Source organism: Terrapene carolina, unplaced genomic scaffold, assembly GCF_002925995.2.
Source record: "Terrapene carolina triunguis isolate 2854851 unplaced genomic scaffold, T_m_triunguis-2.0 Scaffold22, whole genome shotgun sequence".
Classification (NCBI taxonomy): domain Eukaryota; kingdom Metazoa; phylum Chordata; order Testudines; family Emydidae; genus Terrapene; species Terrapene triunguis.
The window spans coordinates 10,108,226-10,132,190 of NW_020664373.1; the positions used below are offsets into that span (position 1 = coordinate 10,108,226).

General features: G+C 42.0%; 1 protein-coding gene across 7 annotated transcripts in view; it reads right to left on the reverse strand.

Annotated features, from left to right (window-relative positions):
• LOC113405015 (AP-1 complex subunit sigma-2) overlaps window positions 1–23,965 on the reverse strand; it is a 40,665-nt gene that overhangs the window by 1,932 nt on the left and 14,768 nt on the right. The window contains exons 5-7 of one of the 7 annotated variants that reach the window (XR_003899773.1): window positions 19,655–19,746; window positions 19,088–19,131; window positions 3,991–4,605 (exon numbers count right to left, since the gene is read on the reverse strand). The exons of 1 other annotated variant lie outside the window; for it this stretch is intronic. Coding sequence is in view for 4 of the 6 variants with exons in the window: in XM_026648646.2 (XP_026504431.1) it covers window positions 19,702–19,746 (45 nt within the window). In the remaining 2 variants the exon portion in view is untranslated. Of the gene's footprint in view, window positions 1–1,233; window positions 1,243–3,990; window positions 4,606–19,087; window positions 19,132–19,654; window positions 19,747–23,965 lie in introns of those variants that run through there. 5 more of the 7 variants (XR_003369656.2, XM_026648657.2, XM_026648634.2 and 2 more) reach the window with 5 other exon arrangements.

The window sequence follows — 23,965 nt, forward strand, 5'->3', positions numbered from 1 at the left end:
GAGTTCTGGGGGGGGCTGTCAGGGGGCGTGGGAGTCCCAGGGGTCTGTCTGGGGGTGGGGGTGTGGATAAGGGTTGGGGCAGTCAGGGTACAGGTAGGGGGTAGAGCCCTAGGGGGCCAGTTAGGATGGGGGGAGGGTCTCAGGAGGGGGCAGTCAGGGGACAAGAGGCAGGGAGGCTTAGGTAGGGGGTGGAGTCCTGGGGGGCAGTTAGGGGCAGGGGTCCCAGGAGGGGGCAGTCAGGGGACAAGGAGCGGGGGGAGGGTTGGAGGTTCTGAGGGGGGGAAGTGGGAGGGGCAGGGCTAGGGCAGGACGGGGCGGGGCTCCTCCCGTCCTCTTTTTTGCTTGTTGGATTATGGTAACCCTAAGTTATGTTCCTGAAAAATGCAACTTTAAGTGAAACAATGTTAAACAAATCCAATTTTCCCATAAGATTTAATGTAAATGCGGGGGGTTAGGTTCCAAGGAAATTTTTGGGGAGCAGACAAAAGGCATTATATACTGTACAGTACTGTACTGTGGTTGGGAAGTGCCCCTGGCTTACCCCACACAGGCACAGCCCGCTGCAGGCAAGGACACTAGGAAGCACCTTTGCAGCAGCAGTGGCAGCTTCCCCGGAGAAGAAGAGGCGCCAACTTTGCTGGGGAATGCTCCAGGCCCACCTCTTCCTGTCCCCGCTCCACTCCAGCTGTTTGGTGGCACTTAGGACTTTCTGGGAGGGAGCGGGGAGCGCAGATGCAGCGCTTCCCCGCTCCTGCCCCTCCCTCCCAGAAAGTCCTAAGCACTGCCAAACAGCTGTTTGGTGGTGCGCGAAGCACTGGGAGGGAGGGGGAGGAGGCGGAGAAGAGGAACTTTACAAGGGAGCATTGCACAAGTTGCTGCTCTTACAAGCAGCGGACAGAGCAGGTAGTCAAATGACGTTATAAAGGAGCATTGCACAACTTTAAACGAGCATGTTCCCTAACTGAGCAGCGACGTAACTTTGAAACAACGTTAAGCGGGAGGACGTTAAGTGAGGAGTTACTGTACTAAAGTCTATATCCGATTTTCATTTCAGGAATTTGAAGAGTTATTTCTAAGCAACTGGAAGAAGATCTAGCCAATTAGAAAAACTGGGCTGTCCATTTCCACAATTACTAGCAACATCATCATAGTCAATGAAAAGAGATACTGTGTCTTTCTGAAACCAAAACCAGTCATTTTAAAGCAACCCAGAGAATGAAAAACAAAACTTACTTTAGCATCCTAAAACAAGGCATGTCATGAAGCAAGAAAAAGAAAGATTACAATTAAACAGCAAATCCTCAGAAAGTTTAGTTTTACAGAATATTTAGATCATTTTAAAAGTATCCGTGGACTAGTCTAGTACCTATTTGATTCAAGTGGTTTAGTATTGTAACATTAGCACTTCAGAAATGAGTCATTTAATCTCTATATGCGTCATACGTAGAATCATCAAGTTTTTAATCTTCAGATTAACGCATGTGTATACACTGATTTACTAGTAAAGGCACAAAGTTAAATATTAAGACAGTTCCACTTCACTTGAAACAGGTGTATTTTTGTACTTTGCAAGGACACTGTTGAGTAGCTTAAGCCCAACATCTGACCCAAGAGGTCCATTCTACACTCAATGTATACACAACTCCATCAATAATGCTGGAAATTAAGTATGAAAAGGAGACTAAAATCACTCAACGCTATTACAATCTGATTAGGCAAAATCCTGTGGATTTTTTCAGTCCACTCACTCTTCAATAAAATTAAAATTTCTCCCTTTCTAATAAAGCCAAGGACACAAAATCTCACTTCCAGCCATGTGACACCCACAGATGTTTTCTCACTGAAGCAATATTTAAATATTCCCAGACCCGTACTGACATGGAAGCTGGTGTGAAACAGCCTTGGCATACTATCAATTATAAAAATGTTAAAAATACTTATGCAAATTTCTACTCCATAATAGAGGGGGGGAAATGAGATTCTAAAACAAAATATCAAAACTGGTGAGAAAAGAAACAGCATTTTCATGCTCTGAGAATATTACAGAACAAAAACAAATTGAAAAGTATATTAAAACAATGACAGTGTCTTTAAGTATTTGTTTCCCTGTGCACTAATTTTAAGCATTTATTATAATAAATGAGGGTCGAACTTTATTCCTATGGTTGGATTAAGAGAAATAGAACTGTTAAATTCTCATGCAAGCTTGTGGGAGCTTGATGATCAAATTTATCCTGTTTATTTTAATGTAATTTTTCAACATCTGTCAGGGATAGTCTAGGTTTACTTGGTCCTGCCTCAGAGCAGGGTGCTGGACTTGATGTCTACTAGGTCCCCTGCAGTCCTACATTTCTGTGATTCTAACTTTTAATTATAATGGATTTGAAAACCTACAACTACAGAGGTGAAATTGATTATTTCCTAAATGACCAAAAAATACTTCTTTCACAATAAACTACATGGTAACTATTGATTAATGTTGCCACTTCAATTTTTGTACACTAAGGAACTTTTCTACCACTGTATATTCAAATTCCAGATAATCTTTAAATTGTAAAGGTTTTTACTATCCTCAAAATAAAGTTTCTTCCAGCCAACCGATCCTGTGTAGTTAAGCGCATTGCTTCACTCATGACTCAAATAAAATTAAATGGCATTTGATTGGATACTGTGTTATTAAAAATCTAGAACTAGACCTCACGAGTAAATCATGATGTATGGTTATTGTACAATAGTGATAAGTGATAGTCTTGTGACAGATACATTTTATCCTGAATTCTTACCAACTGCCTTCATCATTCCAATTTAGGATGCCTTGATATTTTTAAACATTTTGTTATGAACTTTAGGAATCAATTTAAGACTTAAATACAACATGGACAAGATCTATGCTATATTTAGTTCTATTTGTGTTTTTTAGATTTAGAAAACATTTGCATCCGTTTTTATCTAGCTGTTATGGAATTTTTTTTACAACGTTTTATAAGGCATCTGCAATACAGAATTTAACAGAGGTAACAAATACACATTTAAAATACCAGAACCAAGAGTTGAGAAAAAAGCCATTCACATGAGACAGAAATGCATGCAATACTTTATTTCAGACATGCCAGGAAGCTAATTAATTATCTAGTCATTTAAAAGCAAGCAGCTGTATACAGATAACAAGAGAAACAGCATCTCATTACAGCTCAATGCATAGCATTTTAAGCCAACAGTCATGAGAGAATGCAGATTAAAGTAGCATTAACCAACTGCACATGTTCACACAAACTGTTAATGTCTTACAAAAAAGAGTAACAAACTTGGAAATGGAAAACCATCCCTATGATCTAGTTTTCTATAACATATCCCAGAATGCTGCAAATTAAATCCAAAAATTCCCCTTTCATGTCCCCCAATTTTTTTAAAGTCAGATAGACATTTAAAATGTAGTACATAAAAATACTTTTGAAATTTTAAACTGTTTGTGGTCGATTTATTTAACCAGTTCCTTTCTATTTAAATGAATGTAATCTTTGCCTTAAAGATAAACCAGCTCTATATAAATGCAACAACATTCACTTTTAGTGGACAATATAGGGTGAAGTATATGTCTTCATCTTGGATCTGCATAACACTCAGGATAGTTATTTTAATAGAAATCTTTAAAGTAGCAGTCTTCCTTTTGTGATTCAATACATCTTATTTCAAACTACAAATACTGATTAATGAGCATTAAGATTTTAATATGCTATTAATGACTGAATATTAAAAGCAAAATGTTACAACTTTGAAGTATTAGGTTGCAAAGGAATGTACTTGGGTAACAATTTTAATCATTACTACGATAAAAGGAGGACAAATGCTCAAGTGTTTTCAACCTTTAAACACAAATCAGAATGTTAGAATTCTGAGATTTTGTGATATTACAAAAACATTATCTAGCTTAAATGCCAACGATCAGGCATAACAATTTCTCCCCGCTACCTCTATACATAAAACAGTAAATCACCACTACCCCAACAAATACTTTCAAAAGAAATTAAAAGTAAAGGTAGAGAAAAATGCATTTTACTTTTGCATTTTTCATTAGAGATGTATGCAGTTTTACAACTATACATAAAGCTTATACATATGTATGTATATATTCTATACACACTTTAAAAAGATAAGCCTTATACTATTCCATGGGATCACTAGTTTCTCTGTATAAACTTCTGATGTATACTACAATTTTATATGTATTTTCAAGTAACACCACAGCTGAAATATTTAAAAGATTAAGTAATGTTACACAGTATGTACTTATTCAAATGAATGACTTCCACACAAACGTTGAACATAAGACTTGGAACTTTTCACACAGTAAGAGATCATATGCTGACAGGAACAAGTTATATCAAGATGAGACATGAGAATATACAAACAGAAGGGGTGAAGGAAAGTACAACAGCAAAGATAATGGTTGTGGTATAGTCTATTGTGTTCAAGATGATTGATTTCACCAAGCTGAGGATAAGGTTCTGCCATGAATAAGTCAGGTCTATCTCCTCTCTGAAATGCTGCATGCATGATGAATGAAGTCATTTAGTACACTGGGACATTAAAGTATTCATGACGTGGCTACAAAAAGAAATGTATACATTCTTACACATAGTACACAGGTGGACAGATATACAATAAATATTCTTGCCAGAAGGTTCTTACAATACTATCTCTAATATAGAACTACACACTAGCCTTGTCTCCACTAGCCCTTTGGGGGAAATATTTTAACATTGTATTACCATTAATGCTCCTCCACTGGTGATATAATGCTGGGAGCATTAAGACAGGGCACAGGCATTTACACCTCTATATCATTTAGACCTAATATAAGCGGATCCAGAAGACATGGGTTACAACATGTTGGAGATCTATCTGCATTAGCTCTTCCACCACTGCTACCAGTAGCAGCACTGTCCCAGTGAGATTTCCAAAAAAGCTTCATGTAGACACAGCACTGTCATCATTATTCCAAGTGGGGTTGTTGGGGGTTTTTTGAGAAAAGGTGGCCCTTTTTTTCTTTCCTTTATATAACACCACAAATTTCATTCATAGATTGATGACTGCCTTTCAAACTGTTAGAACAGCTCCTTTATGAATACAACATCCATGTAACAATATGCTGCTAAAATGTTTGTATTTGGATATTGAGAGCTTTATAAACTTATCTGATCTTCTACTGTGCATTACATGTGGAAAGGACCCATATAAACTACCTTAAATCAGATTATGGCTGGTGCTACCAAACAGTTTATCTGTACCAGTTCCAGCCAACAAAGACTTGCCCACACTAGGGCTCTGCATACTAATACCAGTGCATTTGAAACAATGATAGTGCAGATAAGAATTTTCTGATAAAATTCTGTAGTGTAAACCCTGCCTCTGAAGGTACAAATATTTTAATCAGCAGATACTCAAAAAGGAACTGAATTTCAACGAAATTTACCAAAATGATGGCTTGGTATGTTTTTCCTTACAGTTATCTACAGCATAGTACAAATTGTTAAAGGAAGTTAAAGGAATATTCTACAAATATTAGAATTTCATTTGTACTTCAAGAGGTTCAGCTGCAACCATTCATTTTTCTGTGGTTTTAAAATATGTGCATGTCTCATGAAGAGGGGCCAGATACTATCGAGATTCCCTCCTCTCAAAAGGGCACTTTTGTTTAATGATTGCAAAACTTCCCTAACTCAGTGTCATGATCAAAAACTTTTCACAGATTAAATCTTACTATTTCACTGAAAATACTCTTGATTATTAACATAACAGTTTGCTCTTGGACTGCATTATGAATATGAAACATTAGAACATTAGAAAAACTGCTTCAGTTGCAGTATATTGTTAAAACCCACACAGCATTCACAACACATGTTCACTTTATGCAATGCATTATGATGTTTTGAGGACACTTGGATCAGAATTTCAAGTGCTCAAGGGATTTAGGAGCAGAAGTCCCACTGAAAGTTGTCAGGACATTTACTTTTCAGCCCGTCAGGCATTTTTTGAAAATCTCCCCATCAGTTACTACCCTTTACTGCATGCCAATTAAAGACATTATTTCACTTTCCGTTCCAGGAGTCACCAAGAAAAGAAATCTCAATACAAGCAAAATCCTTAAAAAGGGATGGAAATACTTACAAGAAAAGCTTCTGCACTTGCTAATCTTATCTGTAACACCCTCCATATAACTGGTCTTTAAATATCTCCAATTCGGTTTAATGTCAAATGTTTTAACAAATGACAAAAAATAAAAATGTATAATTCCCAATTTCCATGGAAATCATTCTTGAGGAAGTAACTTTACTCCGCAATGTTTGCAATCCAAACATTGCAGCACACCAATTATTTAGAAATTAAATATAAACAAGTGAATTTGACTAATTCTTCACTTCTAAAACTATGGTACATATACCATTGGTAGGAGAGCAACAACCAAGTGGTATGTGGGTTGGTTTAAACTTATAATGCAGGGGTCGGCAACCTTTCAGAAGTGGTGTGCTGAGTCTTCATTTATTCACTCTAATTTAAGGTTTCACGTGCCAGTAATACATTAACGTTTTTAGAAGGTCTCTTTCTAGAAGTCTATAATATATAACTAAACTATTGTCGTATGTAAAGTAAATAAGGTTTTAAAAATGTTTAAGATGCTTCATTTAAAATTAAATTAAAATGCAGAGCCCCCCGGACCGGTGGCCAGGATCCAGGCAGTGTGAGTGCCACTGAAAATCAGCTTGCGTGCCGCCTTCGGCATGCGTGCCATAGGTTGCCTACCCCTGTTATAATGGATTCTGATTCAGATATTAACTGCGCTGATTAAATTAGTAAAAATGGTGTGGCATGATAGTTTTCAAACTTCAAGACCTTTCTCATTGCCCAACCCAAAACAGATGTAAACTAACAAATAGTGAAGAGAAAGTTTCAGTCCTGGTCTACACTAGAAAAATCACACTGGTTTACCTATGTCAGTCAGGCATGTTCTCCCATCGGCATAGATACTGTCTACACTGAAGTGCTACAGTGGTGCAGCTGAGATCTTGAAGCATATTCTAGCACTGGCCCCTGGTGCTGTGGCCTTTGGGAAAGGAGGCATAGGCGCTAGCTCTACACCTACTGAGATTCCCCCACGCAAGGGGTATTCCCTACAGGGTACTTACGGAAAGTTCCAGCTTCCCTTGTGCTGATTGAGTGGTGCAAGTTAGTGGACTGGGGAAGCACTGCAAGATAGCAGACTGCCTATTTGAATATTTTGTTAACAAGTCTAAAGAAATTGCTTTTTAACAATGGTATATGAATTTTAACTTTACTGTCTCTCTTTAGTAAGTACATTTAAATTATCTGCCCCAGTTTAGATTTGGGAAAGGTATGTGGAATAGCCATAAATAATGTATAGCATTTTCTCCTCCTGGGTATAGCTGGAAGGGTCTTGGGCTCACCTCCCCTAGTCCAGCACCTGCCACTATTCCACCTGGCTGGGCTATCCCTCATCTCACAGGCACTTGACAGCTCTTTCTGGTCAGGGAGAAGGAAGATTTACTGAACCCAACAAGACCTCATTTCCCCAACTCTCCTCTGAAGAGCTCACCAATTAATTTAAGATCTTCCCAGCACAGTGCCAACTTCTCTCCACCACAGGGGGTCACCTCTGAATATAAAGACTCATAATTCAATTTCTTGCAGGATTGGTACATGACAAATAAGAATGCCCTAATCCTTCACTTGATGGTTTATCCAGTTGCTACCTTGCTGTTTTTTGTACTTTCCAAATTAGATTTATTTTTATTTTTGCCTCAGTACCAATATGGAATAAGCCTTAACGTTTGTTTCCTCTATGCTAACCTAAGGGCTTCCTGATGCTGTATTCCAGTTGACTACACTAAAAAAAAAAAAGTTACCTTTTCGGTAACTGGTGTTCTTCGAGAGGTGTTGCTCATGTCTATTCCACAATAGGTGTGCATGCTCGCCACGTGCACCGGTGCCGGAAGTTTTTCCCCTAGCAGTACCCGTAGGGGGGAGCACCCCCCGCGACCTCTGGAGTGGCGCCTGCCTGGCGTGGTGAAAGGGAAGCTGCGTGCTCCCCCCACCCTCAGTTCCTTCTTGCCAGACAACTCTGACAGAGGGGAAGGAGGGTGGGATGTGGATTAAACATCTAGAAGAACACCAGTTACAGAAAAGGTAACTGTTTTTTCTTGTTCGAGTGATTGCTCATGTGTATTCCACAATAGGTGATTCCAAGCTATATCTGTTGGAGGTGGGTAGGAGTTCACAAGTTCCCAGGACAGAGGACAGCCCTGCCGAACCCGGCGTCATCCCTGGTTTGGGAGACGATCGCATAGTGCAAGGTGAACGTGTGAACCGACGACCATGTGGCGGCCCTACAAATGTCCTGGATGGGGACGGGGGCCACAAAGGCAGCCAACGAGGCCTGTGCCCAGGTCGAGTGTGCCCTCACAATGGGTGGCGGGGGAACGCTCACCAGCTCATAACAGGAACGGATGCACAAAGTAATCCAATTGGAAAGCCGCTGAGTGGAAATCGGCTGGCCCCTCGCGCGCTCAGTCGAGGCGACAAACAGTTGGGAGGACTTTCTGAATGGCTTAGTCTGCTCAAGGTAGAAAGCCAGAGCTCACCGCATGTCAAGCATGTGGAGGCGGTGTTCCTCACTGGATGGGTGAGACTTGGGGAAGAGGACCGGTAGAAAAATGTCCTGACCCATGTGGTAGGCGGAGACCACCTTCGGGAGGAATGCGGGGTGTGGGCGGAGCTGGACCTTGTCCTTATGAAAGACCGTGTACAGCGGTTCGGAGGTCAGGGCCCTGAGCTCGGAGACTTGCCCGACTGACATGATAGTAATCAGGAAGGCCACCTTCCACGAGAGGTGAGACGAGGAGCACATGGCCAGTGGGTCACACGGGGGCCCCGTGAAATGAGCCAACACCAGGTTTGGGTCCCACTGTGGAACCGGGGGGTCTAGAATACGGGAAAAGACGGTCTAGACCCCTAAGGAACCGGCCAGTTATAGCATGGGAAAACACCGTGTGTCCTTGCACCGGCAGATGGAAGACCGATATGGCCGCCAAGTGCACCTTGACGGATGAGGGCGCCAGGCCCTGGGCCCTCAGGTGGAGGAGGTAATCAAGGATAAGCTGGATCGGGGCGGTCATAGGGGAGACACCCTGGTCTGCCACCCACCTAGAAAACTAGAACCACTTTGCAAATAAGCATGGCGAGTGGAGGGCCGTCTACTTTCAAGGAGGACGCGCTGAACTTGCTCTGAGCACGTCCTTTCCTCTCCACGTAACCAATGAGCAGCCACGCCCTAAGGTGAAGAGCCGCTAGGTTGGGATGGAGGAGGCGGCTCTGGTCCTGTGAGAGCAGGTCCGGGCAGAGCGGCAACGGCCACGGCGGAGCTACCGCCAGGCCCGTGAGGGTCCCGTACTAATACTGCCTGGGCCACGCCGGGGCAATCAGGAGAACTCAGGCCTTGTCCGACTTTATCTTCTCCAGGACCCTGCTGATTAGAGGGAACAGGGGGAAGGCGTAGAGAAGCCGGTCTGACCAAGACAGGAGAAAGGCATCGGAGATAGCGCCCTTCCCCAGGCCCCCCCGGAGCAGAACCGGGGGCATCGCCGGTTCTGCCGAGTTGCAAATAGGTCCGCCTGGGGAGTTCCCCACCTTCGGAAGAGCCGGTGGGCCACTTCCAGGTGGAGGGACCATTCGTGTTGGGAGGAGAAGTCCCTGCTCAAGCGATCTGCCCTCTCATTGCAGGTGCCCGGTAAGCGGAAGACCTTCAGGTGGTTGTTGTGGGCTATACAGAAGTCCCACAGACTGAGGGCTTCGAGGCAAAGGGCAGAGGAGCGGGCCCCGCCTTGCCTGTTGATATAGAACATCGAGGCCGTGTTGTCCGTGAGGACCCTGACTACCTTGCCCTCCAGGTGCGAGCGGAAGGCCATACACGTCAACCGCACCACTCTGAGCTCCTTGACGTTTATGTGAAGGGTCAGGTCCTGGGCCGACCACAGGCCTTGGGTCTGAAAGCTCCCCACATGGGCCCCCCAACCCAGGTTCAACACATCGGATACCAGCTCCAGCGACGGGGCCCTGTCCCTAAATGGAACCCCCTGGAGCATGTTGTTCGGGGTGGACCACCATCGCAGGGAGGTAATCACAGCATCCAGCACGGTGAGGACCTTGTCCATCCTGTCCGTGGCCTGGTAGAAATTCAAGGCCAACCAGAGCTGGAGAGGCCTCATCCTGAGTCTGGCGTGATGGATCACGTACGTGCACACCGACATATGACCCAAGAACTGCAGGCAAACCCTGACTGTTGTCACCGGGAACCTTGTGACCGAGTCGATGAGACCTTTCAGGATCTCGAACCTGTCTGGTGGGAGGGAGGCCCTGGCCGACACTGCATCCAGGAGCGCCCCGGATAAACTCTATGCATTGGACCGGGACTAATGTGGACTTGGTGTTGATTACCAGTAGGCCCAAGGTGGTGCACATGGACAAGAGGAGCGCCACGTGATCCCTCGCCTGCGACCAGGAGGTGCCCTTGACAAGCCAATCATCCAGATAGGGAAATATCTGTACCCCCCACCGTCTGAGGTAGGCCACTACCACCGACATGCATTTTGTAAACGCTCTGGGGGCAGTGGACAGTCCAAATGGAAGGACCGTAAATTGGTAATGATTCTGACCCACCACAAAACGGAGGAAGTGCTTGTGCCCCTCGAATATGTGGATGTGGAAGTATGCATCCTGTAGATCGAGGGCGTACCAATCCCTGGGATCCAGGGAGGGGATGATGGAGGCCAGGGAGACCATGTGGAACTGGAGCTTCACCATGTGCTAGTTCAGACCCTGTAGGTCCAGTATGGACCTGAGATCCCCTTTGGCCTTCGGGATAAGGAAATAACGGGAGTAGTATCCCTTGCCCATGAACTCCTTGGGCACTGCCTCTATCGCTCCTAGTCCTAGGAGCCGCCCCACCTCCTGCTCATAAAGAGCTTCATGCGAGGGGTCCCCCAGGAGGGATGGGGGTGGGGAGTGGTTGGGCGGGAAGGAGGTAAACTGGAGGGTGTAACCCCAGGAGATGGTGTTGGGGACCCACTGGTCCAAAGTGAGCCGAGACCATTCTGGAAGGAAAGCACACAACCGGTTGGAGAAGGGAAGCTTTATTGTGGTTGAATCCCTGATGAGGACTGGCAGGTTGCCCCCGAGCGTCCTCGCCTTTTCCCCCCCGCTTGCCCTTCGAGGGTCCAGGCTGGGGGGCAGGCCGAGACTGCCTGTGAGGGCGTCTCTCATAGTCCCGTTGCTTCTTGTGTATGACCTCATACTGCAGGAGGGCGGCCAGGGTCGGAGTCTGCTGCAGCTTGAACTTAGGTTTTGCCAGAGCCAGGACATAGAGACCCAGGGTCTGGAGGGTCGTGCGGGAGTCCTTCATGCCATGCAGCCTTGTATCTGTTTCCTCTGCGAACAGAGCTTTCCCATCAAACAGGAGATCCTGCATGGAAGACTGCGTCTCGCTGGAGAGCCTGGAGAGCAGGAGCCATGACGCCCATCTCATGGACACCGCGGAGGCCACTGGGCGTGCGGCCGTGTCCGCAGCATCTGAGGCAGCCTGCAGGGAAGCCCGAGCTGCCATTGTCCCTTCCTCCACCAGCGCCCTGAACTCCTCCTTATCGTGCTCCTGGAGGGAGACCCCAAATTTAGGCAGGGAGCCCCACAGATTAAATTCATACCGACCCAAGAGGACCTGATGGTTTGCCACTCGTAACTGGAAGCTCGAAGACTAATAAATTTTTCTTCCGAAAGAGTCCAGCCTCTGAGAGGCTTTGTTCTTTGGGGTCGGAGCTGGCTGACCCTGTTGTTCCCTGTGGTTGACCAACTCTACCACCAGGGAGTTGGGCGCCGGGTGGTTATATAGGTATTCATGCCCTTTAGTGGGTACAAAGTACTTACGTTCTGCCTTTTTTGATATAAGGGCCAACGAGGCCAGTGTTTGCCACAGGGCATTTGAAATTTTAGCCACCCCTTCATGGAGCGGCAAGGCCACCCTACCCGGTGCCGATGGGGACAACACATTGAACAGGGAGTCCGAGGGCTCCTCCATCTCCTCTGCCTGGAGGTGGAGGCTTGCTGCCACCCTCTTTAAGAGCTCTTGGTGGGCCCTGAAGTCCTCCTGCAGGATGGAGGGAGGCGGGGCTGCAATCACCTCCTCTGGGTGGGGCGAAGAGGTGCTTTTGGTGTCGGCCGGCACCGGAGGATCCACCACCTGGTCGGAGTCTGGGCACAGTACCGAGGACGAGCATCCCACTGACTCCTTTGTCGGGGGTCTGGAGAGGGAGGCCAACAGTGCTTCCGAAGCTCCAGCCACCGAGCGAGCTCCCACTGGTACCACTAGGCTGGCCACGACGCTGGATGCCACGGCATCTGCTGTGGCACCGGCTGCCCGGTCTGGCCCGTCGAAGGACGGCTATGAATGGAGACCGGGCTGGTATAGGATCCGCTGCGGTCTCTCAACTGGGAGGAGCGGCAGTGCCAGGATCTGCCCAGGTTGTCACATATGGTACCGGCTCGGAGCGGCGTGCCGGGGGTCAGGGTCAGCGCCGACTCCATCAGAATGGCTTGGAGCCTAAATGTCCCTTCCTCTTTTGGTCCAATGATTTTCAAATCTTGTACCTCTCGCTGATATGGGTTTCTCCCAAACTGTGCAAACAGTCTGTGTGCGGGTCGCTTCTTGGCATAGAACGCTGACAAGAACCGCACGACTTAAATGCCGGGGCTCGGCGCATGCCCCGGCCCGGGCTCACTGACTAACTAAACCAACTACGCTAACTAACTACGGGTACTAAACGAACAGTTCTGGGGACGAGCTACAGCAAAGCTGGAGCAGAGCAGTTCCGACGCACCTTCACTGGTGGCAAGAAGGAACTGAGGATGGGGGGGCGCAGCCCCCCTTATACCACGCCAGGCAGGCGCCACTCCAGAGGTTGCGGGGGGCGCTCCCCCCTACGGGTACTGCTAGGGGAAAAACTTCCGGCACCGGTGCACGTGGGGAGCACGCACACCTATTGTGGAATACACATAAGCAATCACTCAAAGAACCCTACTCTGTTTTGAAAAGCAAATATTTGCTGAAATGCATTGGTCCCTGAAGGGAGTAAAAGTCTCTGAACAGGAATCTACTTCAGTGGGACTCGCTGGACATAGCTCACAGTGAGAGAAACAGGAATGCTGGAGCCCAGAAGCACAGTTTTGGAGCCACTGAGACTATGTGGCTTATCCTTGTGGCAGAGTGTGACCCTTTGGGGGTCTATTACACTGAACATATCCTACCCTGGGACTATCTAAAGGTTAGGGAATGGCACAGATCCTGTAAATCTATGACATATGGAACTATGAATTTTCTACACAATGGCACTAGCACAGCTGATGGAGCTGCAGCTTCTCAGCTTGGCCACATGGCAAAAGAAGAAACATTTAAAGAGCCATTTAAAAAGGGGTGCTGCTCTGAAGCAGGGGGCTTGACCATCACCACATGTAAGCTAGATGTGCAGGAAGGACTCTGCTCAGCTTGAACACTGACAAGTTTCAGATTCTCAGAAGGAACTAGATCAGGCCCGGGAGGGATGTATCTCAGGCCTGTTCTCAAAGACCTGTAACTCTCAAATACTTTACGAGTAGAGTAACTGTGGTTAAGAAATCCCTTGGCTAAGCCCATGTTCCTGGCTTCCATGCCACATTGTCCCTGAAGGTGTTAAACCAGAAGCTTGAGTAGCTACTGCCTAGGTGGAACTCTGGAGAGCATGTCTAAGCAACTAGGGGCTCAGAAAGTCTGAGACATTGGTTTCAGGACCTAAGTGGCTGCACTGTGGAGTCCCATGTCCCAAGGAAGGACTCAGACACGAGGTCTGAGCCTGGGAGTGCAACCTAGAGACCCAGAGCTAGAAACAATTAGTAGACTCTACCCAGACCCTGTGGGCTTAGAAGCACATGGAACCCAGCAGGTAGGTCTACTCACAATAGACTTGTATTCGTATAGTTGCAGCACAACTGTCCAGGTTGTGACATTAACCACCCACTTGAAAATCACTAGTCATTTTTGAAAATTTAAACTCAGAGAAACACTTTGCCTGACATCATGAGATTGGTTTCAGATTTCTCTTTCTCAAATACTTATTTGGAAATTAATGCATCATGACTACTACTTCAAATGACACAGTCTTTCTTAAGGGAAGGTTCCTTTGAACCTTCCCGAGTAAGGCTTCTCTGAAAATCCCAGCCTGTCACTAAGGACTTGTATACATTAGGAAAGTGGTTCAGATGAGATTCATGTTAGCTAAAATATCTAGCTAACCCCTACCTAACCTTAATCTTTTCCCAAGCATAGATATACAGGTTAACAACTTTTGCCTCAATTTAGCTGATTGATGTCCATACTAGCTAAAGTGAGACAATAGTGTGTCTAGATCAGGGAAAAGTTGAGATGAGCTCTCTAAATACGTATGCAGTAAATGATGATGAATACACCATCACTGTAGTATCTGAACACCTTCTACATAAAATCAATAACAACAGTGAAATCCCTAGTGGACTTCATTGCGTCTCTTACTGCTCCATTTTTGGGATCAATATTCTGCGTAGCGTAGAGGATGATTTTTAAGGTTGGGTTTTGTTTTGCTGGTAGGGGTTTAGAGGTAGGAGAGAGAACTGTGTTAAACTGTGAGCGGAAATGTGTTGACTAACCTCAGGCTAAAACTTGACCACTTTTCCTAGTCTAAAGAAATACAAAACTGGAGCAACAAATCAGTAGTCAGTATAGAATTGGTAATAACTGTAGTCCATTTTTCAGGAGTGTTTTTGGTCCAAGAAGCAAACTACCTTTGGGGGAACAGTAAGAAATTTTGATTAAGATTGAAATCTTCATTAACAACTGTCAACTGGAAGAGATTTCAAGGCAAAACGCACTTGAAGATAAGATTGCAAAATTAATGATTCCACACACACACTATTTATTTAGGAAATATTAACAGGTTTACAGATCCTAGCCATGTAAATATAAGAAACAAAACAATTATTACAACAGTAAGATTTTGTTTAAAGAGACATTATACAGAAGTCCATCAGATCTTAGATCAATTTAACAAATAGAGGTTGAGTCACCAGGAAATATTTCATAAGATATTTCTCTATACAAAGCTGCTACTGTTCGCTTTCTTTGCGGTTCCACCGTTAGGCACTTAAAGCATTATTTTGCAAGAATATAAAAATTTTACACAGGCACACAGTGAAGTAAAACTGTCATCTCCCCAGCCTTCACTTCACCAGCCAAGGAAAGCGTGAGAGACAACAGTAGTGACCCCTCTCCTCCTCCACTCTCAACTGGGGAAGCAAAAGTACCAGCTGAACCTTCATTCACTGTAATCAGACTTCAGTGGGTGTCTTTCTTCCCCCTCACCCACTCCCACCTCTTCCCTGATCTGGTTGGAACAAAGGTGATAATCCCTTTAGAATGCTACACTTCACACCTGCCAGTTAATTGATAAATGGTGTTTTCCAAAGGATTTACACAAGCTTTACAGTTAGGGGAGTAAACATCCACTATATCACACTAAAGCTTTCCAAAAATTTTATTCCTCGTCATCATAGATACTCCCCACTGTTATTGTTATGAGATATATTACTAAGCAATGCACGTAGGGTAAAAATCACACTCAGAGTGGAAACTGACACCATCATAGGACCTAATCACATCAGCCACGCCATCAGGGGCTCGTCCACCTGCACATCTACCAACGTGATATATGCCATCATGTGCCAGCAATGCCCCTCTGCCATGTACATTGGCCAAACCAGACAGTCTCTACGCAAAAGAATAAATGGACACAAATCTGACATCAGGAATCATAACATTCAAAAACCAGTGGGAGAACACTTCAACCTCTCTAACCACTCAGTGAGAGACTTGAAGGTGGCAATTTTGCAACAGAAAAGCTTCAAAAACAGACTCCAAAGAGAGACTCCTGAACTTGAATTAATATGCAAATTAGATACCATTAACTTAGGTTTGAACAGAGACTGGGAATGGTTGGGTCATTACACTAACTGAATCTATTTCCCCATGTTAAGTATCCTCACACCTTCTATGGGCCACCTTGATTATCACTTCACAACTTTTTTTTCTCCTGCTGATAATAGCTCATCTCAATTGATTGGCCTCTTACAGTTGGTATGGCTACTTCCACCCTTTCATGTTCTCTGTATGTATAAATATCTTCTTGCTGTATGTTCCAGTCTATGCAGCCGATGAAGTGGGCTTTAGCCCACGAAAGCTTATGCTTAAATACATTTGTTAGTCTCTAAGGTGCCACAAGTACTCCTGTTCTTTTTAAGTCATGACCATTACTCTAACATTTGCAAATGCTACCCTCAGATATGCAAGCACAACTTCTACTGCATCTAACGGGAGCTGTATGCATCTAACGGAAGCTGTATGCATATTTACTGCATACATATAAACTCAAAATCATCTAGTGCACATCACCTGGATGGATCACTACAAAAAGTAATTTTCCCTCTGCTGATACTCACCCCTTCTTCTCAACTGTTGGAAATGGGCCACCTTGATTGCATTGGCCTCGTTAGCACTACAAAAGTAATTTCCCCTCCCTTGGTATTCATCCCTTCTTGTCAACTGTTGAGAATAGGCCACTTCCACCTTAACTGAATTGGCTCATTAGCATTGACCCCCCACTTGGTAAGGCAACTCCCATCTTTTCATGTGCTATAATATATATTCTGCTTACTGTATTTTTCACTCCATGCATCTGATGAGGTGGGTTTTAACCCACGAAAACTTATGCCCAAATAAATTTGTTAGTCTCTAAGGGTGACACAAGGACTTCTCGTTGTTTTTCCTATCACTATTTCCCTTATGTTTTCTGACTATTCATTACAACTGTAGCCTCGTCTTAAATTTGATTAAGTTCTTCATGGCAGAGACTGTCTCTTAACATGTGATTGCACAGACCTAGCACAATGGGGCCCTGATAGGGGCATATGCATACTACTGTAATACACTGAGTAAAAACAACAAAAGGAGAAATTCTGCATCTATACTATAGAATATGCTCTCTCACACATACCCCTCAAGAACATAGATTACATTCCACTTACTGACACTCAGATTATGCAGTGCCCCAGTTACTACATGTACGAATATGCATCAGACCCTAGAAACATTGCATAAAGTAGCCAAACAGGACAACAAATTATATAGGTTCCTCAAAAGCCCATAGTCTAACTGCCCAACATAGATCGGAACAGAACATTTTTGTAAGTCTCCACTTGAGAAAAACATAAATCAGGGATCACCAAAATTTTACAATCACAGAATTAACACTAGCCAAGCCATAAGGGTCACATCCTTATATAGGACTTCTGTTATAGTGGAGAGATGGGAAAGTACAACAAAGTACAAAAAGAAAAAGAAACCTGATACTCATGTTTGGCGGACCAAGTTCTCCTAGCAATACTTACAAAGGTTGTTGGTTGTGCTCAATGAATGTATTACAAGACTCACTTCTTATAGTTTTATTTCAAACAAAAAAGTGACTCTCGTCACACATCAGTATTTTAGGACGTGCAAAATTTCTAGGTTAGTAATACTCAGCATCTGCCACACTGTAGCCCCAAACTACCTCTAAGAATTCCCATCCATCCCAGGTACCCAGGATCTAGTCAAGACCTATTTATTATTGAGCAATATAATATGGGAAAGGCAGGGTGATCGCACAACCTCTAATTTGAGTACCTGTGTCCCAGATGAATGTCCTTCAAATATAAATTTAGTATGCAACTTCTATATCATCATAAATAACTACCCTCCTATGATGTGCAGGACTATATAAAGGCCACACTGGAGGTTGTTTTAATAAGATATAGTAAGTGCCAATAATTCTAATAAGGGCTCCATCCCATATGGCAATTAATTAACTGCATGAAAAAAGTGCTGTAAGGCTTTCACATGGAGCTCCACCCAACTAAGTTTCAAAAATATTCCCAGCAAACAAATGCATTGTTATGAATGTTTATTCTCTATTTCCCTTAAACCAGCCTATCATAATTATTTTATGGAATTAATCCAAGTTTTTGTTTTTATATGTGCCCTAAGTCTTCATCCTACACAATTTATCAAGTACCCTTCCCTCTTCCCACACACTTTACAACACTGAACTCACTCACACTTTCAAAAAAGTAAAAAGACTCCCTTCCTCCAAATAAATTTCAAGTGAAAGTCATTAATAATGTTAAATCTAAATAAGTAATAATTGAATCTATGAGGTCCACAAGATTTTTACTGTTTAAACACAGATGCCAACAATTGTGTTTAACTGACATGATTTCGAATGCAATTTAGCGGTCATTGTAGACCAGAATAAACTAACAGCATTGTAGTCAGCTGACATGAAAAAACGTTTTGTCCTTGTCTACCCTGACCATTAAACTGCATTCAGCATCATATAAATCATAATTGCTGGCGTTCATGTAGGATAAAATATTGTAGTGCAATCCAGCCCATTTGATGTCAAAACTTTACCAGCACTCTTGGATGCCATCACAGGAGTCATCAAATGAACAGCAAGCAAAATTTTATTTAAAAGGCAAAAAAAAGACATCATATAAAGAAAATTTAACTATTAAAATAATTATGTATCATATACATAAACCAGAATTATGACTCATCACAAAAGGCAAGCTGAGCATCTGAACTCATTCTTTGCAAAATGTATTTTCTTAAAGATGAAATTTCCTTTCATTACTTGCAAAATTTGTGTACATTTACATTCAACTGGTCTAATGAATTAAGTCTTAATCTTTATACATCTCAAACTACACCTGAAATAAAATATTCCCTGTGGCATTTGTACACAATAAAAGTTGATATATTTAACTACATTTATGTAATGTAACTGATTTAAACACTAAGACCTTGACTAATAGGTTTTCAAACTGACCCATTTTTCGTGTGTGAGCTTTTTGAAGACAGTCTTACCTTTTCTTTGTAACACTGCCACAATGTATTCCTCTCTTAGGGGCCTGCACAAAAATATGTTGCAATGCACTATATATATGCAAATAAGTTTGTTCTCTCATGCAGCATCACCCAGTATTAGATGTACAGTCAATTGCAGCAGCAACATTCTATACAGGGGCCCATGTCATTTGCCTACCAGAGGTAACAGCGCATTTTCCAGTGAACACATGTTTAAGTGGGTTGCTTACAAGTAAACAAAGCCAAACATCTGTTTAGTAATTAGTTTTGGTATACCACTTCTCTAAACTCCATTAACCCACTTAATTACCAACACCAAAACAAAGCTCATAAAAAAAAAAAATCACACTTCAAACTGATGCTGTTAGTATAAAAATGAAAATAAAACAGAACACCCAAAGCACTCTCCAAATACCATCATGCAAATGTTGCAGAAGATTAAGCCCATCACCCGTAATTTCTGTGTATATCCTTTACTCATCAGGCAAGGACTTCATTACACGTGCAACAGTCTCTGCATAGCACCCATTTAATCCATGCCACCAAAATGGTAAATCTGGTAGTTACCAATTTAGAGGGGGGTCAAAAGGGCTAAAGCCTTAGACTGCTCTTAATCATAAGATATCCTCAGACAAACCTCCCCAGTCTTCATTCTGGCTCTACAAACACAAAATCAAGCAGCAGTGAAAATTTCATAGTTACTACTTTAACAAATTATTTGTAGGTGGGTTTGTCTAGATACACTAAGAAAAATATTCTGAACTTCACACAAAAAATAAAATCAGTTACTTATAACACTAGTGTACTTCAGCTGCTATTGATTTTCAAGAAAACAAATAATTTCATTAGATTAACTAAAGTTCACTGCTACGAAAAACACAACTAGCAAAGATGAAGAACATCTGTTTGAAGATCCCAATAAGTTGCATTGTAAGAAAAAGCTCACTGTGGTTTGATTTTGATAATTTTTTAAACAGAAGCATGAAGTTTAAGGATAGAGGAGTTTTAAACCTTTAAAAAAAAAAAAAGGAGCTTACTGAAAGTTGTTTAGAAACCCACATTTAAAATTAACCACCACCCAGGAACCCAACTGAGCTTTTTCTTACAAGAAAGAACTGTAATATCAATTGTTCACTATTTATAACCGTAAGATTTATAAAATATCAGTAGGAAGCTATAGCAATTTTGTGTATATATTTAATCCCTGTGGTTGTATTTCACACAGAAAACTGATTTTTTAACCATTAATACTGCTCTGTAATTAGAGCAAAATTGGTGTTTTATGCCTGTATAAAGCAAAAGTTACATCATAGGTTCACTTATTAGCTACCATACTCTCTCTGTTGCAATTTACAGCAAGTATTTTAATACAGAATTCACTCAACCACATTTTTATATCACTTCTCCTCTGGTTATCATCATCAACAATTGAATTCTGTATGGTAATAATTCATAGCAATTATTTTCAGGTCGCATTACTATATGCAAAATGTTAAAAACAGTAGATGGATTAAGAACAAATGTCAATGGATTATCAAATTTATTTAGATTACTGATTTTAAAAAACATTCTTTCTATATTCAATCATACAGATTCTCTGGCATAACATCTAAAAAAAAATCTCTGCAATTATTTGTTACGAACCTTAAAATTCAGCATTAGAATTTATATCTTCTTGGTCAAAATTTCTTCTTTTGTGTAGAGATAGACATGACATAGAAGCTATTGCTAAAAGGGCACCAACAATGTGCTTGGTACTGTACAAGACAGAGAAAGACAGTACCTAACACAAGGAACTTGCAGTATAAGACACACAGAACAGGACACAATGGGAGGGCAGATGCAGTGTTAACTTAACTCTTTTTTCCCCCTAGTGTTTTGAAGCCTCATGAAACACATCTTTAGCACTAATGTGAACAAAGAGAGGGTGAGAACACTACATGGCAAGCTGTTCCATGCAACTGAAAAGCCTCTGTACATATGAAACATTATATATTACTCTCTTCAGCATGGTGTTGATTCAAGGAAAGTATAAAATATACTGAAATGTAGATTATAAGAAAGTCTCTGAACAGGAAGCACAGGATTTAAGAGAAGATGTAGTAGCAGCTTTATTGTAAAGCAGAGAGTGTTCTCCAGTTGTTCAGTGAACTTACTGTGCATATTGACGGATAACCCTAGTAGCTAAAATCCTCAAAATAAGTATGATACATGCAATGGCAATGCAAGCTTCTTCACATTGCCCTGTCACAGCATGCCTCAAGCCTGTTCTGGAATAGAGCATCTCTAGGGATGAACTGGTAGTTTAGATTGCAGATATACTGATTCCTTAGCTTGTCTGCAGAGATTGTTGATAATAATTACATGATAATAGTTTTGTAATGTGGATGCTGTTCACTAGACCTCATATTACAGAGGCTACTGAACAGCTATCAGATGGTAAGGACTCCCAATTAGTATTAACGAGTCTGAGAGCCTCTAAATAGGAAGCATTAACATTGGGATTTCTTGTAGTACTTTGAACATAGCTAGCTGCTCTAGAACACTAAATCTAGCACTAGTGAGGAAGAAATTTTCCAGCTGGCATATGTGACATTAAGAATTTATTTTGTAAAATATGAAGCTTTTGAGGACACAGCTCCTTTTTATAATGTCCTTCATAAAAAGACATTTACATTTTGTATTCCCCTATCCAATTCCATGTGAACAAAATTGAAGAAAAAAAAAAAAGAGGGGGAAGAGTATTGTTACACAGCTGAACAAATTTTTTGGGAGGCAGAATTGGTGAAATGAGGAGATTTTAGGGATCTAGGGAACTGCCTGAAAACCTGAAGCAGCACACATTAAGTGAAAATTCTCTGCAATCATGTTTCCTAACTAAAAAACTTATTTTCTATTTAGAGAAATTCGCACAGCAGCTTTTCATCTACCGTGGTTCCCATTCCTCCAAAGACACAAGAGAAAGAGTTTGTTGGTTGTTCATGAAGAAAGCATGGTTAATGGCATTAAAAGGCTGATTTTACTTTTAAATAACTTTTATAATATAGATTCCACACTAAACTAGCAATACCAGCTTAGCCTGCCACTATTCTAACAAATTGAGAACTTGATCTCTATTGTTTTAAGTAATACTAACCAATAGGGTGATGTTCCAATATTCCTGCGGTTTGCGCATATGCATACTTTTGTAATTTATTTATCACAAAGCCAGCTCTACTTCTATGATATGTTTAGGACATTTTAACAGTAGCCTCAAAAACAGTTAATGAAAAGTATAATAGTGAATTTATATACTTTTTAAAAAAGTTTTATGCAAATCCAACTATAAACAGAGTAGTCAAACATCCAGCCAATCATAAAACAAATAATATAAAAACAGGATATAAAGATTATAAATCATACTTTATGCTCAGATATAATGCTATGAAGAGTTAACTAATTATAAAACAGACACATACGAAGAATACATGATAACGTGGCATGGTTTAGAAGTTTCATTAACATAATTTTGGGATGGCCATATTTCTGCAAGTCATTGCAAATAAGTGCTGATCAAACCTCGATACCACACTACCATGTATCCCATATATGCCATGTTACCAAAGAAATTATCTTAGAAGTGTTTTATTTATAAATTTTGTACAACCCAATGACAGCACACAGTATAACTGAATGACAGTTAGTTCAACCCACATGACACAAAATTTGACTAAACATGAATTGTTCATAAAAGTGATATCCATTGTTTTAGCAATCTCTTCTTGGCCCATAGGGGACAGATTTAAAAATATAAACATTTACTTCCATCATAAGTAACTAATCGGGCAGGAAAGAATATAATAATTTATGTCTATTCCAAGTTATAAGCTTGAAAACAAACATTTAAATAATTGACTTAATTTGGGTTAAAGCTGTTGCATTTTGCTTTTGAATTCAATATTTTGTAACAAGTTACCCAACTCTCAAGAAACAAGCTGTGCAAAAGCTGTTTTATTTCACAGTTAGAGCCTACAGAGAGGATTCCCAAGTGCCTCACAAAAAATAATACATTTCTCCCCCCACCCTAGCACTGAGATGCAGCCACATCTTGCACTAAAAGATGCAAGAAAGCAAGTGAGACTTCGGGGTTAAGTTAAGTAGGATGAATGTAGTTTCCCAAATTGTACTCAAGTATTTTATTTACATATAGGCTTTTCTACAGCATTTATCACCATAGTATTTGAGCGCCTCTCAAACATTAATGAATATATCTTCACAAAACGTATAATCAGATAGGCACAAAGAGATTAAACGTCTTGCTCAAATTCACAGGAAATCTATGGCACAGCCACAATAGAACCCAAATCTCATGACCCAAAACAGTTCCATAGGCACGAAATCATCTTTCCTATATCTGGCCAGGACACCAGGGCTAACACCTTGTTTGTTTGTTAGCTATCCCTTAATACTAGGATGATGTCTGCCATGGGGAAAAATCATTGATGAGACTTAAGATGGCTGAGGAGTCCAATTCGTGCTTTACAGGTTTTTCCCACATATGTGGCAGGTGGTTGCTTGGAAAGAGCACAACTGCTGGCCTGGATGCTGTACCCTTTCCTTCCTCCTCTGCTCTTTCTCAGCCTCTTGAGCAAGGCAATTCTCTTCAAACCAGGATGAGGCTTGAGGTATGATACAACACCACTACAGCTCTTCCTAATTCGTGGGGTCAATGCCTCCCTTCTTAAGATATACTTTCAGGGTGTCTTTGTAGCATTTCCTCTGTCCTCCACGGGTCCTGTTACCATAACTAAGTGAGAAAAGAGGAATTGCTTTGGAAGATGAGTATCAGCCATCCGTACAAAATGACCAGCCCAGCGAAGTTGATGTTTCATAATCTTT